This window comes from Aotus nancymaae, unplaced genomic scaffold (assembly GCF_030222135.1).
Source record: "Aotus nancymaae isolate 86718 unplaced genomic scaffold, 86718_ANA_hifiasm-v0.15.2.pri h1tg000029l, whole genome shotgun sequence".
Classification (NCBI taxonomy): domain Eukaryota; kingdom Metazoa; phylum Chordata; class Mammalia; order Primates; family Aotidae; genus Aotus; species Aotus nancymaae.
Window position 1 is genome coordinate 10,938,269 of NW_026988442.1, and position 15,984 is coordinate 10,954,252.

General features: G+C 40.2%; 1 protein-coding gene across 2 annotated transcripts in view; it reads left to right on the top strand.

Annotated features, from left to right (window-relative positions):
- CSNK2A1 (casein kinase 2 alpha 1) overlaps window positions 1-15,256 on the top strand; it is a 71,250-nt gene extending 55,994 nt beyond the window's left edge. For both annotated transcript variants that reach the window (XM_012455261.2, XM_012455262.3), the window contains 7 exons: window positions 2,053-2,136; window positions 5,833-5,943; window positions 7,407-7,508; window positions 8,495-8,595; window positions 9,716-9,864; window positions 10,901-10,987; window positions 13,857-15,256. In XM_012455261.2, coding sequence (XP_012310684.1) covers window positions 2,053-2,136; window positions 5,833-5,943; window positions 7,407-7,508; window positions 8,495-8,595; window positions 9,716-9,864; window positions 10,901-10,987; window positions 13,857-13,972 — 750 coding nt within the window. In that variant the 3' untranslated portion in view covers window positions 13,973-15,256. The remainder of the gene's footprint in view (window positions 1-2,052; window positions 2,137-5,832; window positions 5,944-7,406; window positions 7,509-8,494; window positions 8,596-9,715; window positions 9,865-10,900; window positions 10,988-13,856) is intronic.
- Window positions 15,257-15,984: the final 728 nt, after the last annotated feature.

Sequence of the window (15,984 nt, forward strand, 5' to 3'; positions counted from 1 at the left end):
CTGACACCGCGGCCAGCTAATTTTTGTATTTTTTAGTAGAGACAGGGTTTTGCCATGTTGACCAGGCTGGTCTCCACCTCAGGTGATCCACTTGCCTCGGCCTCTGAAAGTTCTGGGATTACAGATGTGAGCCACCACACCCAGGCAGAAACTAAATATTTTTAAATTGGTCTTCTCTTTGTTAAATAGTCAGTTGACGGTAGAAAAGCCAGCACATTAACTTTGTAAAGATGTTGAAAGAAGGGACCTCTGAATAAGTTTTTAGTAAATTAATAGTATCATATCTGTAATCTCAGTGCTTTGGAAGGCAGAGGCAGGAGGATTGCTTGAGGCCAGGAGATCAACATAGCCTGGGCAACATAGTGAAGCCCTTATCTCTACAAAAAAAAAATTTAAAAATTAGCTGGGCATGGTTGTGGGCACCTGTAGTCGCGGCTACTTGGGAGGCTAAGGCAGGAGGATTACTTGAGGCCAGGAGATCAAGACCAGCCTGGGCAACATAGTGAGACTCTGCCTCTACAAAAAATTTAAAAATTAGCTGGGCATGGTGGCGCATGCTTGTAATTCCAGCTACTTGGGAGGCTGAGACAGGAGGATCTCAGGAATTTGAGGCAGCAGTGAGCTATGATTGTCGCACAGGCTGGAGTGCAGTGGTGCAGGGTGAGACCCTGTCTCTAAATACATAAATAAACATTAATAATAATAGTATGAGAACCTTGTGCTAAGGGTTATGGAATAGGGTCCAGTAGGAGTATAATTTAGAACAATTTGAAAAGGTTTTTTGTAAGAAAGCTGGGACTGACCCCTTAAATATTTGTAATCTCTGTATGCCCCTACATAAGCTTAAATTAAATTTTCAAAACTCGTAAAAACTCCTGATGTGCTAGCTTCTGGTATACTTTATTTCACTTAAGATTCAACAAATAAAACAGTAAACTACAACTCAGTTCTCAAAGGGTAATTGTCCTAAGGATTGTGTAAATTTCTGCTTATAGATTGCTAATTGAAAATTTACTGTCGTTTCTAAAGTGGGGTCACCAAATATCTTGTTCCCAGTAGTCACAAGATCAGCTTTCTAGATGAGAGAATTGCTAAAAGTTGGCTAAGGTTTCTTACTAAACAAGAGTTGACATAAAGCCTGCTGTTTGTGCCTTAGAAGTACTCTGAGGAGATTGTGCCAGCAGAGATATTTGATCTTTCCATTGGCTTATGCAGTCTTGTGGCAGGCAAGGCTTTAGAAACTTAGAGATAAGATTGCCTAGTCCTGGGAACTGTAAGAACCCAAGTTGCCCTTCAGGAAGGACAAAAATTTGACCAATGACATCAGTCGACTGAAAGCCTGGGATTAACAAACCCCAAAGATTATACTGTTCAGTTCCCTTTAGCTTGAGGTGAATACATTTCAGATTGGATTTGATTATCTAAATCAGGCATTGGCAAACTTCTGTAAAGGGGCAAATAGTAAATATTTTAGGCTTTGTGGGCCATATGGTCTTTGTCACACTATTCAACTCTGCTTTTGTAGCACAAAAGCAACCATAGACAATATGTAAACAAATAGGAATGGCTATGTTCCAGTAAAACATTATTTACAAAAGCAGACATCAGGCCACATTTGGCCTGTGGTTTGCCAACCTCTGTTATAGATTCTTAGTTGCTAAAGAATTACTATTCTTTGAATAAGAAGTTTGTAGTAAAGATCTGTGTTCTTTTTTTGAGGGGTCTGTGAAAATCTAGGATCTGGACAAGACGGAAAAATTTGAAATGGTGCAGTTTGGGTATACTTTGGGTCTTTTAGGACAGAAAGCATGTTGAAACAACTATGTCAGAAAAAGATCTCTAAGCTCAGAGACCTGAGTTTTCTTGACTATGAGACCATGAACAGGTCTCTGAAGCATTGCTGTGGAAGTGACTCTCCTAATCTTGAATCCCAGGGGGTTGTGAGGCTAACAGGAAAATTTACATGGAGGGAAAAATAAAGGACTCTTAACTATTAAAAAAGAAAATCGCTCTTACTCAGGCTAACTCCTTTCTTACCTGTTCCTCTCACAGGCCCTGGATTATTGTCACAGCATGGGAATTATGCATAGAGATGTGAAGCCCCATAATGTCATGATTGATCATGAGCACAGAAAGGTAAAGTGATAGACTGACAAGTGTTGTTTATCTATGTGATATAGTTAACAGCCCATCTTCAACACTTTATCCCTTGTATTGTCACAGACCCTAGTACCTATTAGGCACTTGATAAATATTTGGTGAATGAATGTATGAATTTACAAATCAACATGTTTGAACCAGTATTTATATTTCTAAGAATACTACCAAGAAGGAAACATTAGTATAATAGGCAAAACGTTCATCTTCTTAGCCCAGAACCCTGGCTTCTAGTCTATTTATTGAATAACTAGTTTTCTGAGAAACTACTTTCTCTTCATTTGCCTTCTTTTTCTTACCTGTACAGTGTGGGTAATTATTGCCCTTCAGTCGACTAGGTATTCATGATAATTAAATGTGCACAGTTAAGTGGATGAAGTATACGGAAAATGCTACTTCTGTTGGTAGGTGTCATGAGTCCCCTATTGTCTGCAAATGCTTTTACATGAGAGCTGTAATGGCCACATGCTTTATAACATTTCAGTTGTTTTTTTTTTTTTTTTTTTTTTTTTTTGAGACGGGGTTTCACCATGTTGGTCAGACTAGTCTCAAACTCCTGACCTCAGGTAATCCACCCGCCTCAGCCTCCCAAAGTGCTGGGATTACAGGCATGAGCCACCACGCCCAGCCAATGTTTCAGTTTTTTAAGGTGATCAGGCCATGATGACTTGTCTGTTGTGGTCTTCGGGGAGTTAGGTAATTTGTTTATGGAACTAATTTTTTTTTTTTTAAGACACATACTATGTCAAAGGCCCTGTTCTAGGGGCTAGAGATAGATGAATGAACTAAACATACAATAAATGCTTATCTTTTAGGAGCTTACATCATTTAGGGAGGCTGATGGGATAGAAAGTTATTTTGACGTAGAAGAAAAAAACAAGAATAGGGAATGGCAAGAGGGTATTTGCACTTTTCAATCAGTTGTAAGGGAAGGTTTCATTAGAAAGGTGACATTTTAGCACTGGAAGGGACCCAGCCATGCAGTCTTATGAAGAGACATGTCCCAAGGCAGAGTAAATAGCAAGTACAAAAGCTCTGAGTAAGGATACGTTTGGCATGTTGGAACAGCAGCAAGGATAAAGCTGGGACAGAATCAATGCAGGGAAAGCAGAAGGAAATGAGATCAAAGAGGTAAAACCAAATAATGTAAAACCTTATTGGTTGTTAGGCCTTTTCTCTGAAGATAGAGAGCTTTTGCATATTCTTAGCTTTGGCATGTTCTCACTTGAAGTTTAAAAGTTAACTACACATCTATTAGAACAGCTAAAATAAAAGATAGCAGTGATTCCAAGTGCTGGCGAATACGTGAAGAAACTTGATCTCTCATACATTGCTGGTAGGAATGTAAGGTTTGACGTTTTGGAAAATGCTAAACTATTGTTTTATAGTTTGTTGGTTTCTTGAAAAGCTAAACATATGCTTACCATACAATCCTGCAGTGGCATTTATCCTAGAGCAACAAAATCTTAGGTCCACACAAAAGCCTATATATGAATGCAACTATATTTGTAATAGCTCAAAATTGGGGGAAAAAGCTGGGCACAGTGGCTCACACCTGTAATCCTAGCACTTTGGGAGGCTGAGGCTGGCAGATCACAAGGTCAGGAGTTCAAGACCAGCCTGACCAACGTGGTGAAACCCCATCTCTACTTAAAAAAAAAAAAAAATTTCTGGGCGTGATGGTGCGTGTCTGTAATCCCAGCTACTCAGGAGGCTGAGACAGGGGAATAACTTGAATCGGGAGGCAGAGGTTGCAGTGAGCCAACTTTGCACCACTGCACTCCAGCCTGGGTGACAGAGCAAGGCTCCTTCTCAAAAAAAAAAAAAAAAAAATTAGGGGGAAAAAAATGCCCTTCAGTGAGGGAATGGTTAAACACACTGGCATATCCATAATATATAATGTCATTATGAAGTAGTATTTCTCAGTGATAAAAAGGAAAGACCTATGATACATGCAACAACTTGGATGGATCTTATGCTTAGTGAAAAAAGGCAATCTCAAAAAATGTTATTGCCAGTGATTCCATTTCTATAGCATTCTCAAAATGATAGAGATAAAGAGCAGAGGGGTTGGGCTGATACACAGGACATGTGTGTGATGATGGAACAGTTCTATATCTTGTGGATGAGATTATATGAATTTACACATAGCCGGGCGCTGTGGCTCACGCCTGTAATCCCAGCTCTTAGGGAGGCAGAGGCGGGAGGATAGCTTGAGCCTAGGAGTTCGAGACCTGCCTGGGCAATATAGTGAGACCCCGTTCTCCACAAAAAGGAAAAAAACAGAAAGACAAAAAAAAAAAAAAAAAAGAATTTACATATAATAAAATTGCATAGAAACATATGCAAACACACGCGTGCATGTAAAACTGGTGAAACCTGAATAAGATCTTTCTGAACTGTGCCATTGTCAGTTTCTTGATTTTGATATTGTACTGTAGTTATGTAAGATGTTACTATTAGGGGAAACTGGGTAAAGGGTACAGAGAATCTCTACTACTTTTGCAGTTTCCTGTGAATCGGTAATCTCTCCATAGCAACCTGAACAATCCTTTTAAAAAGCTATTTATATTTATTTTTAAATATTTAATATTTGTAAAACAATTATTAAACTATTTAGTATTTATTAAACTATTTAAACTAGAGGGCAAGTGTGAAAGCACTGAGACTGGTTAGGAGAAGGGGCTTTGGCACTATATCAAACAAGAGGTGGTGGTGACTTGGATCAGGGCAGTGGCAGTGGAGGTGATGATAATCATAAGAATATGATAGAGCCTTCAGGATTTGTTGACAGATTAAATGTGAGGGCTGAGGGAAACAAGAATCCAGGGTGATTCTTAAGTTTGGCTTATATGGCAGGATGAATATCACCTTTAACTGAGCAAGGGGAGACTATGGAGGTGGTTTTGCAGGGAATAATCAAAGGTTTCGTTTTGAGATGTGGGCAGTAAACTTAGTGCCAAAGCATTCAGATGTTATTCCTCAGGGCCTACTGCTGGCACTTCATATCATGGCCGTGCTAAGCACAATGGACGAATAAGCTTGCCTCTTACCCCTTTTTCCACATTTAGGACACATTTTGGTAAAAGCTATAGTGTATGACTTTTCTGTTATTTCATCTATCCAGCAAATATTTATTCATTTTTCTCCTGTATACCAGGCATTATGTTGAATTCTGAAAATTACAAAAGTGAATAAAACAGTCCCTACCCCCAAGGAGCTTGTCATCCATATTGAAAAAGGAAGGTAGAAAACATAAAGAGTTGTAGGTTCTGTTAAAGAAATATATATAAAGTTCAGGGGGCCGAAGGCGATGATCAGTTCTATTTAGATAATTAGAAAAGACTTCATTGAGGAGCTAACTTAAATATTCCAAAAGTTAAGGAGATGCTTACCAATAGGATTATAGGTTGGATAGTAGGGACATTTTAGTTATTGAGCAGTTTAAGAAATTTGAAAAGCACAAATGAGATTGTATCTTTTAGGAACAAAATCATGGAGAAAGTTGTATGTCAAGCTAAAAAGTTTGATTTTCATCCTAAAGGCTATAAGTAGTCAGTGAAGGGGTTTCAGTAGAGAGTGGCATGGCTGGTATATTTTATCAAGAGTATGCTAATGGCACAATGTGGGTAGCTTAGAGAAAGATAAAATTGCTCATAATTTATTCTTTTTCAGCTTCGACTAATAGACTGGGGTTTGGCTGAGTTTTATCATCCTGGCCAAGAATATAATGTCCGAGTTGCTTCCCGATACTTCAAAGGTCCTGAGCTTCTTGTAGACTATCAGGTGAGAAGGGCAGGTACAGTTTTGGTCCTGTGTTTATTTCGCACATAATTTACCCAAAAAAAGTGTCATTTTGTGCATTTAAGTGGACCACTTATGCACAGTCATAGCTGTCCTTTTTATATGAAATGTAAAATATAATCACCTCAATTATGCACCATAACTTACATTACTTTTATTGTCATAATGTCAGTAGAATATGAATAGGTTTGCATTTGATCCTAGCTTGAGGGAAAATAACCAAAGATATGTTCTGTAATCAGAAGTTCCAGAACTGGTTTGAGAATTGTAAGCTAGGTTGTTTTTGTTTGTTTTTTGAGGCAGGGTTTTGCCCTGTTGCCCAGGCTGGAGTGTAGTGCCATGATCATAGCTCACTGCAGCCTTGAACTTCTGGGCTCAAGTGATCCTCCCACCTTAGCCTCCTGAGTGGCTGGGACTACAGGCATGTACTACCACACCTATCTAATTTTTAACTTTTTTATGTATAGAGAGAAAGTCTCACTATGTTGCCCAGGCTGATCTCAAACTCCTGGGTACAACCCATCCTCCCACTTTAGCTCCCTAAAGTGCTGAGATTACAGGCATTAACCACCATGCCCAGCCTGTAACTAAGTTTAACCAGTCTTAAGAGTAAATTCAAGAATGTTTTCTTTTTCTTCTGAATTGTATACTAAATATAAAGGCCTTCTCCCCGCTTTCCCCCAAAAGCCTTCTTTCCCCTCACAGAGAAAGGAGAAGGGAACCAAATTAATAATAGATTTGCCAAGTGTTTAAAAATCTAAAGTTTTCTTGGGAGCATCTTTTATGCCCAGTCTTTCCAGGTTATCAGTTGATTTTAAAAGTTTCAGTCTCTTAGTTCTTGTAGAAATTTCTTTCTTGAGATCTTAAGGCTGTAGCCCTGAGCTCAAATAGCATTTTATGCATAAAAATATTATTTACAATATTACTAATTATGAAGAACAGAACACTGTCCTATTATAGGAAAATTAAAGATTAAATTCTAAAAATCATTTATGTAATAAAATACTAATGATACACATTAGATGGTCTCTATAGGCTAACAATTTGGAGGTGTTTTTTTTTTTATGTAAGTGAAGAAAACAATTCAGGATAGTATGTACGTTAGCTGAGCATAGTGGTGTGTGCCTGTAGTCCTACCTACTCAGGAGCCCTAAGCCCAGGAGTTAGAGGCTACAGTAAGCTATGTTCACGCTACTACACTCCAGCCTGGGCAACAGAGCAAGACCCTGTATCTTTTTTTAAAAAAAGAAGAAAGAAAAGTAAAATTTGTTTTAAAGCTGAGTGAAAGAATGCATAAAAGACTAAAAAGAAATATATGAAGATGTTATTAGTGTTTTGATTTTGAGTCAGTGGAGTGATTTTCTAATTTTAAAAAGATCTATTTTTTATTTTGAAGTGACAAGCCTAGGGATTCACTAATAATAACTGAATTTACTTTTATGCAGATGTATGATTATAGTTTGGATATGTGGAGTTTGGGTTGTATGCTGGCAAGTATGATCTTTCGGAAGGAGCCATTTTTCCATGGACATGACAATTATGATCAGGTAATATATATTATACACATCGAAAAGTTTCCTGGTCTAATGCAATGATAGCCAGAACTGCCTATAATTTTCATTTCACTGTTTGTTCTGCCACCCTGATATTGACCATTAGATTGATGTTTTGTGAGCTACCAGCTTAGCTTTTGGAAATCAGACTTTCCCCCTAGTCTTTGTCATTTGCATTGCATGTTTTATTGTGAAGAATACATGTAAATTGTCATCCAGATTTTTAAAATAGGACATTACCTTAGAATTCTCCTAATACAAACTTATTCTCCAATATGATGTTTTCTCCAATATATTAGCCTATATGTGGTATTTCTATGATCCTTTTGTCTCTTTATATGGGTTGAGTTATAGATGCTTTTTAAACTAACTCCACTTCCCCCTTGAAGATCAAAGGGCTGTTTCGTTCACAAGAACCTGGAATGATTCTAGGACCTTGTGGAAGGTACCATTGCCTTGTTCCCTTTGAGCAACATGTCCGTTTTTAATGAGTCAAAGAATACAACCTGAATTCCATTTAAGTCAGTAACTCTGTATCAAGTGCCACGCAGTACTGAGGATTACAGAAAAAAAAAGAACAGTTCTTCCCTCAAATAGTTCATAGTCAATCTTGTAAGGGAGTCAGACATACAAGGAAATAGATTATAGTCGTAACTTCAGAGTAGAAGTGTGGACAAGGCAAAAAAGGCAGTAGTGGTGAGTAGTCTGAGTGTGCAAGGGGAGCTTCCCAAAAGAAGTGACATATCTTCAGTTGGGTTTTGAGTTCACCAGGGTGACATTTCAAGAGGAAGGAACCAGTTTATAAAGTGATTTGCTTTTTCTAACACTATCACATTGAGCTGAAGTCTAAATTGTTAGGAGGTCTAGCATTCATACCTGTAGACATGATGATGCCTTTATATTAATTCAATCATTATTAATTGTTGATTTGATCATATAATATGCTTGTGGTATGGGTTTTTCTCTTTCTTTAATACTAGTTGGTGAGGATAGCCAAAGTTCTGGGGACAGAAGATTTATATGACTATATTGACAAATACAACATTGAATTAGATCCACGTTTCAATGATATCTTGGGCAGGTAAGTCATGAAACACAATATGTGCATCTGCGGCTTAAGCACTTTGGGTATGAACTGGCGCTTAAGATCTTCAGAACAGTTATGTTCTCTTTGCTAACAGTGGTCCATTGCCACAGGATGCTGCATTGAGCAGTCCTCTGATAAAGGCATTGGATTGAATGGCCCTTTATTCAGATTCACTTATGGGAGTCTGATGGAGGGATTATAGCTAGAGGATTCCTGCAAAATGAAGTGTAATTCTAGTAGAAGGGTTACAGTTGAGTCAAAAATCAAAATCTCACTTCATAAACCTAGCTTCTTTAAATGACAAAACTGTCGCCAAGAGAAAGAAATTGAAATAGAAAATGCATGCTTTAAGACTGATGTTCAGGCTGGGCATAGTAGCTCATATCTGTAATCCTAGAACTTTAGGAGGCCAAGGCAGGAGGATCAGTTGACCCCAGGAGTTGGAGACCAGCCTGGGCAAGATAGCGAGACCCTCAACTCCACAAAAAAATAAAAAGTCAGCTATGCATGGTGATGTGTGCCAGTAGTCCAGACTGCTAGGAAGCTGAAGCAGGAGCATCCCTTGAGCCCAGGAGGGAAGGCTACAGAGAGCTATGAACATATGACTGCACTCCAGCCTGGGCAACAGAGTGAGACCCTGTCTCAAAAAAATGACTGATGTGCAGACAACTGACTTTAATAGTAATGACTGGGTACAGTACTTATATACTAACCACTTAACAGGAGGAGATGGACTTTCCTGATACAAAGGCTTTTGCTGGCCAAGTGGCAGAGATGCCAGGAATATGTGTAAGGATGGGAAGTAGGCATGGTTGGCTCAGCCACCTGACCCTCCTTGCTACATAGAAGCAATCACATCCTGTCAAGTAACCTGAATTATGTTTCTTAAAATTGAGAGGACTCATGTCGTTTTTTACTCTAGCTACGTTATTTCCAGTCTCCAGTTAGCTTTGTTGTCCCATGCAGTGGCAGAGTGGTACAAGACTACTCTCTTGAGTTTTGATTCCTCTTTGCTTTTGGCTGGGCTTTTAACCACTAAGAAAAATGTAGAAATGAAATGTTGGGCTTCTCTGCCCACATGGCCCATTTCTCATTCCCTCTTTTGGTCCTGCAGACACTCTCGAAAGCGATGGGAACGCTTTGTCCACAGTGAAAATCAGCATCTTGTCAGCCCTGAGGCCTTGGATTTCCTGGACAAACTGCTGCGATATGACCACCAGTCACGGCTTACTGCAAGAGAGGCCATGGAGCACCCCTATTTCTGTGAGTCCATTTGTCTAGCCCACAGAACTTGTGCAGGCCCAGAGTCCTACAGCACAGCGTTGTAATCCCAGCTCCTGTCGGCTTGCTGCAAAGTTAGTTCACCCACACTGAGCCTCAGATTCTTCCAGTGGGTATAGCGATGGCAACTACACTGCGCAATTATTGGAAGAATTCTTCTCTAATATAATACATGACCCAAGAGCATTCCTAAATAAACTTCTTTCATACTGTGAGGATGTCTCAGTGCCTCAGTCTGGAATGGTTGAATTAGAGTACACAGCCCTGTATCTGTGCTGTCTCTAGTAATCATTCATTGAAAAGAGCTAATGAGGCTTACAAATCTTAATATTGTATGAACACCTTGACTTAGATGTGTGAATATAGCCACCTGTGCCATCCTAAGTGAAAATGCCACCTAGACCCACCACATCCTAACTGTGATGTTAGCTAAACATTGCATTGTTCCTTGGGTGCTGGTTTTGTAGTGATTTATACTTTTGCCCAGTCTTCTGTACCTAAAGCAGACAGACAGGCTGATTGGGATAGAGAATGTGGTCACAGCCCTAACCTACATGGACCTATACCTTTGGCCTACTTGGTACTGAGCTGTGGACACACTGGTAATATATTACCGTCTTTGCTGAGTTACATTGTCACGTCTCTGTTAAACCTCAACAGAAGCAGCTTCGTTTTAAATTAGCTCTTCTATAAATAATTACCTCATCTTTCTACCGTTTGGTTGAAAGTATCCCTGAGTATCCTACCTCTGTACAAAGTAATGTATATCCAAGCTTACTTGTAGCCTTATTTGTAATAACAAAACATTGAAGGGTTAACTTTTACCACAGTTTCATAGGAAAGCTATTTCTATTTTTTATCACTTGTCTAATTCATGGTGAAGGCAATTGCCACCTTAAGTTCTTTGGGAAAATTATAAATAAAACGCAAAGAATGAAGCTTGCTGCTTTCAGGCTCCCAGACCATTAGTTTAATCTTTCAAGCAAAATAGAACTTAGCCTTTTTGTCTCTTTTCTAGACACTGTTGTGAAGGACCAGGCTCGAATGGGTTCATCTAGCATGGCAGGGGGCAGTACACCTGTCAGCAGCGCCAATATGATGTCAGGTCAGTTCACTGGTAAATTTCCTTTAAAAAAATGTGGAAGTCCATTACTGTTCTTAGCTTTGTGATCTTATTTATTGTCTACCTTCTTTTCTCTGTACTGGTGGTCTTATGACTTTTCTCACCAGGTTTCAGCATGCTTAACACTTAGTATGCTTTAGTGACACTGTCTTGAGTAGAGTGTACAATATCAGAAACACCAAGAAATTGGGGTGTAAAGATGGGGTTTGTACGTAAGGCTGTGTGTGTACAAGGACAGTTCTCTGATATTTAACAGAGCAACTACAGAGTATGAGTTATGAAAACATAAGTAAAATTGTTTTTAATTATTGAATCAGTGTGCTGTATAGTGAGTTTTTATAGAGCACCCAATTACTCCAAAGGAACTAGAGGCACATACGATAAGAATTATATATGTGGGCAACGTCCAAGTGGGTGCACGTGTGGTAGTGAAGGCATTTATCTAGATACTCTCAAATGCTGTTGCCTCTCCCCCATTTTTTTTTAAGGAAATAGCTGGTTTCTAGAATTTACCCCTTGAGAATCCTACCTCTGTACAGAGTACTGTGTATCCAAGCCTACTTGTAGACTTATTTGTAATAAAAAAAACATTGAGAATAGCTATCAGTAGGAAACTGGTTAAATCAGTTATGATATATCCATTTAATGGAATATGATGCAGCCAGAGAAAAGAGTGAATGTGTTTTATGTTCTGTTAGAGCTCCAACTCCAATATAATAATGTGAAATTTAAAAAGCAAGATGCAGGCCAGGTATGGTGGCTCACACCTGTGATCCTAGCACTTTGAGAAGCTGAGGCGGGTGGATCACGAGCTCAAGACATTGAGACCATCCTGGCCAACATGATGAAACCCCGTCTCTACTAAAAATACAATAAGTAGCTGGGTATGGTGGTGTGTACCTGTAGTCCCAGCTACTCGGGAGGCTGAGGGAGAAGAATCGCTTGAACCCAGGAAGTGGAGGTTGCAGTGAGCAGAGATTGCGCCACTGCATTCCAGCGTGGCAACAGAGTGAGACTCCATCTCCAAAAGTAAAAAAAAAAAAAGCAAAAAAAGCAAGATGCAGGGCCAGGTGCAGTGACTTATGCCTGCAATCCCAGCACTTTGGGAGGCTGACACAGGCGAATCACTTGAGGTCAGGAGTTCGAGACCAGCCTGGCTAGCATAGCGAAACTTTGTCTCTACTGAAAATACAAAAAACTAGCTGGACATGGTGGCAGGCGCCTTTAAGCCCACCTACTTGGAGGCTAAGACAAGATAATCGCTTGAATCTGAGAGGCAGAGGTTGCAGTGAGCCGAAATCACACTACTGCACTCCAGCCTAGGTGACAGAGTCAGACTGTGTCTCAAAAACAAAACAAAAAAAGTAAGATGCAGAGCCATGTCTAAGAGCAGGAGTGGAGAAGAATATGTAATAATGTTCTTATATATGATTCTTTTTTGAGACAGGATCTTGCTCTGTCACCCAGCCTGGAATGCAGTGGCACAATCTCAGCTCACTGCAACCTCCGCTTCCTGGGTTCAAGCAATTCTCCCACCTCAGCCTCCCAGGTAGCTGGGACTACAGGTGCCTGCCATCACACTCAGCTGATGTTTGTATTTTTAGTAGAAATGGGGTTTCACCACGTTGGCCAGGCTGTCTCGAACTCCTAACCTCAGGTGATCCAACCAACTTGGCCTCCCAAAGTGCTGGGATTATAAGTGTGAGCCACTGTGCCTGGCCTGTATGATTCTTATATGAATATTCTTATAAAATAATATTCATGTACAAGTGTTAAATGTCTCTGGAAGGATATGCCCCAAAAATGGTGCCATAAGTTGGCCAAGCAATAGGGTGTGGGAAATTTTTCACTGCATACTTGTTTTGTTTTGTTTCACTTTGTTGCCCAGGCTGGAGTGCAATGGTGCGATCTCGGCTCACTGCAACGTCTGCCTCCTGGGTTCAAGCAAGTCTCCTACTTCAGCCTTCCAAGTAGCTGGGATTACAGGCCTGTGCCATGACGCCTGGCTAATTATTTTGTATTAGTAGTAGAGATGGGATTTCACTTTGTTAGCCAGGCTGATCTAGAACTCCTGACCTCAGGTGATCCACCCGCCTCGGCCTCCCAAAATGCTGGGATTACAGGCGTGAGCCACTGCACCTAGCCTTTGTATACTTTTTGAACCTTTTGTGTTCTGAACCATGTGAATATATTACCTGTGTGTACACGTATACACACACACACACACACACATACACACACACGATTAGAGAGGCAGAAGACATCAAATGGAAATAAACTCCAAAACACAATTTTAGCTTAGAAAGTGCTACTTTCCCTGTTCAAATTGACTTTTAGTAATTTTGAAAACTGCCAGTTATCAGGACAGCATGGTATAAGAGCACATGAGCTTTGACTGCAGTCCTGTGCTGTTTAGTATGGTAGTGACTAGCCAGGTGAGGTATTTAATTAAAATTGAATAAAATTTAAAATGTAATTCCTCAGTTGCACTAGCCGTATTTCAAGTGCCCAGCAGCCACATATGGTTGGCTAGTGGCCACCAGGTTGGACAGCACTGCCCTAGACAGGCCTGGGTTAGAATCCAACCATGGTTGCCAGTTGCTAGTGGTGTACCTTGGACAAACTGCTGAAACTGTCCAAGCCTAGATTTCTTTACCTGTCTCCTAAATTAATTAGGACTTGCCACTTTAACATGAATTTGTGAGAATCAGACTTGAAGTATATGCAAAAATCTGGCTAAGAAGGAGTCTTCAGTAAAGAATTCTTGTTAGTTTTGCAGCAAGTGCTATGATAAACTGGTAATATTGCTATGGTTCATGTCTCTAGCTCACTGACATCTGTTTTCTTTCAGGGATTTCTTCAGTGCCAACCCCTTCACCCCTTGGACCTCTGGCAGGCTCACCAGTGATTGCTGCTGCCAACCCCCTTGGGATGCCTGTTCCAGCTGCCGCTGGTGCTCAGCAGTAACAGCTCTATCTGTCTCCTGATGCCTGAGCAGAGGTGGGGGAGTCCACCCTCCTTGATGCAGCTTGCGCCTGGCGGGGAGGGGTGAAACACTTCAGAAGCACCGTGTCTGAACCGTTGCTTGTGGATTTATAGTAGTTCAGTCATAAAAAAAAAAAATTATAATAGGCTGATTTTCTTTTTTTCTTTCTTTTTTTTTTTTAACTCGAACTTTTCATAACTCAGGGGATTCCCTGAAAAATTACCTGCAGGTGGAATATTTCATGGACAATTTTTTTCTCCCCTTCCAAATTTAGTTCTTCATCACAAAAGAACAAAGATAAACCAGCCTCAATCCCGGCTGCTGCATTTAGGTGGAGATTTCTTCCCATTCCCACCGTTGTTCCTCCACCATCCCACACTTTGGGGGGTTGGTATCTTGTGCTTTTCTCCAGAGATTACAAAAATGTAGCTTCTCAAGAAAGGCGGGAAGAAAGGAGGCAGGAAGGAAAGAAGGACGGGAGGACCCAATCTGTAGGAGCAGTGGACTTCTTGCTGGTCATTTACATCACTTTACTCCATAAGCGCTTCAGTGGGCTTATCCTAATGGCTCTTATGGAAGTGTGTCTTAGTTAAACGTTGAGATGTTGAAAATCTACCCAAAATGCAGACAGATACTAAAAACTTCTGTTCAGTAAGAATCATGTCTTATTGATCTAACCCTAAATCCAACTCATTTATAATTTTAGTTTGAGTTCAGTTTAAAATTTTGATACCTTCCCTCCCAGCCTCCTTACCTTGGTCTTTCCCTATTCATCTCCCAACATGGTGTGTTCCATAGCTGGTAGGAGGGGGAAGGCAAAATCTTTCTCAGTTTTCTTTGTCTTGGCCATTTTGCATTCAGTTAGTTGCTGGGCATAACTTAATTGCTTTTTACAAAAGAAACAAACATTGTCTATACAGGTTTCATGCTAGAGCTAATGGGAGATGTGGCCACCCTGAGTTTCATTTTAAGCTTTCTACCTTCTTTTCCTCCTACCTTCCTTCCCCTTCCCTCACATGCCATCCAGCGAGAAGAACTGCTTCTCAGTCTTATAAATGTATCTTGAGAGGTAGGAGCAGAGCCACTATCTCCATTGAAGCTGAAATGGTAGACCTGTAATTGTGGGAAAACTATAAACTCTCTTGTTACAGCCCTGCCACCCCTTGCTGTGTGTATATATATAATACTTTGTCCTTCATATGTGAAAGATCCAGTGTTGGAATTCTTTGGTGTAAATAAACATTTGGTTTTATTTATCAAGGTTAGATTTAAGTTCCCTGTGTAAAGGTCTTGCTGGGTGGGTGTCTCATGTTCACATCTGAGGGGCCTGCAGCCCTGTACCGTGGAGGCTTCCCAAGGCCCCCATTTTTATACACCCCTCATTCGACCCATGGTACTGGGCAGGGCAGAGAGGCCTTAAAAAAAAGCACCACAAGCCAAAGCGTCTCTGGGGATTAAGGATCCTTTGCCATAAAACTCATTTTGTGTCTCAGCAGTGCAGGGATTGGGGATGGAAAAAGTCGCCAGTTTTTGTGTGTGTTTGTGTATGTGTAAAGTGGACTTTCCACTGTAATCCAACCACCTAAGTTTATCAGGTGCTTCACTGAAGAAGCCTAGTTTTTTAAGCACAATAGCAAAACCATCAGCTCTGTTTTTTCTCCTGTTATTTCATTACATTACAGTAGCTGCTTATGGGAACTAGGAAAAATTCTTCCAACATATTTTAAGGCCTAAAATCTTAGTTCCCCATTCTCCTACCTTTATAGATTCACAAGCCTTTCTCACCTAGGCATCATAGGTAAACATAATTGTTTGGGGAGTTGAATTTAATGAACTTATCTAACTTTGTAACCCATCTTGGCTTTAGTAACCTTATCAAGGTGGTGGCTTTAGTGAATATAATGGTAAACTTTAGAGGATGCTAAAGCCTCCTTTTATAGCGCTTCTCAACTATAGGGAGAGCTGAGGGGAAAACATTCTGACTGTGTGGCAG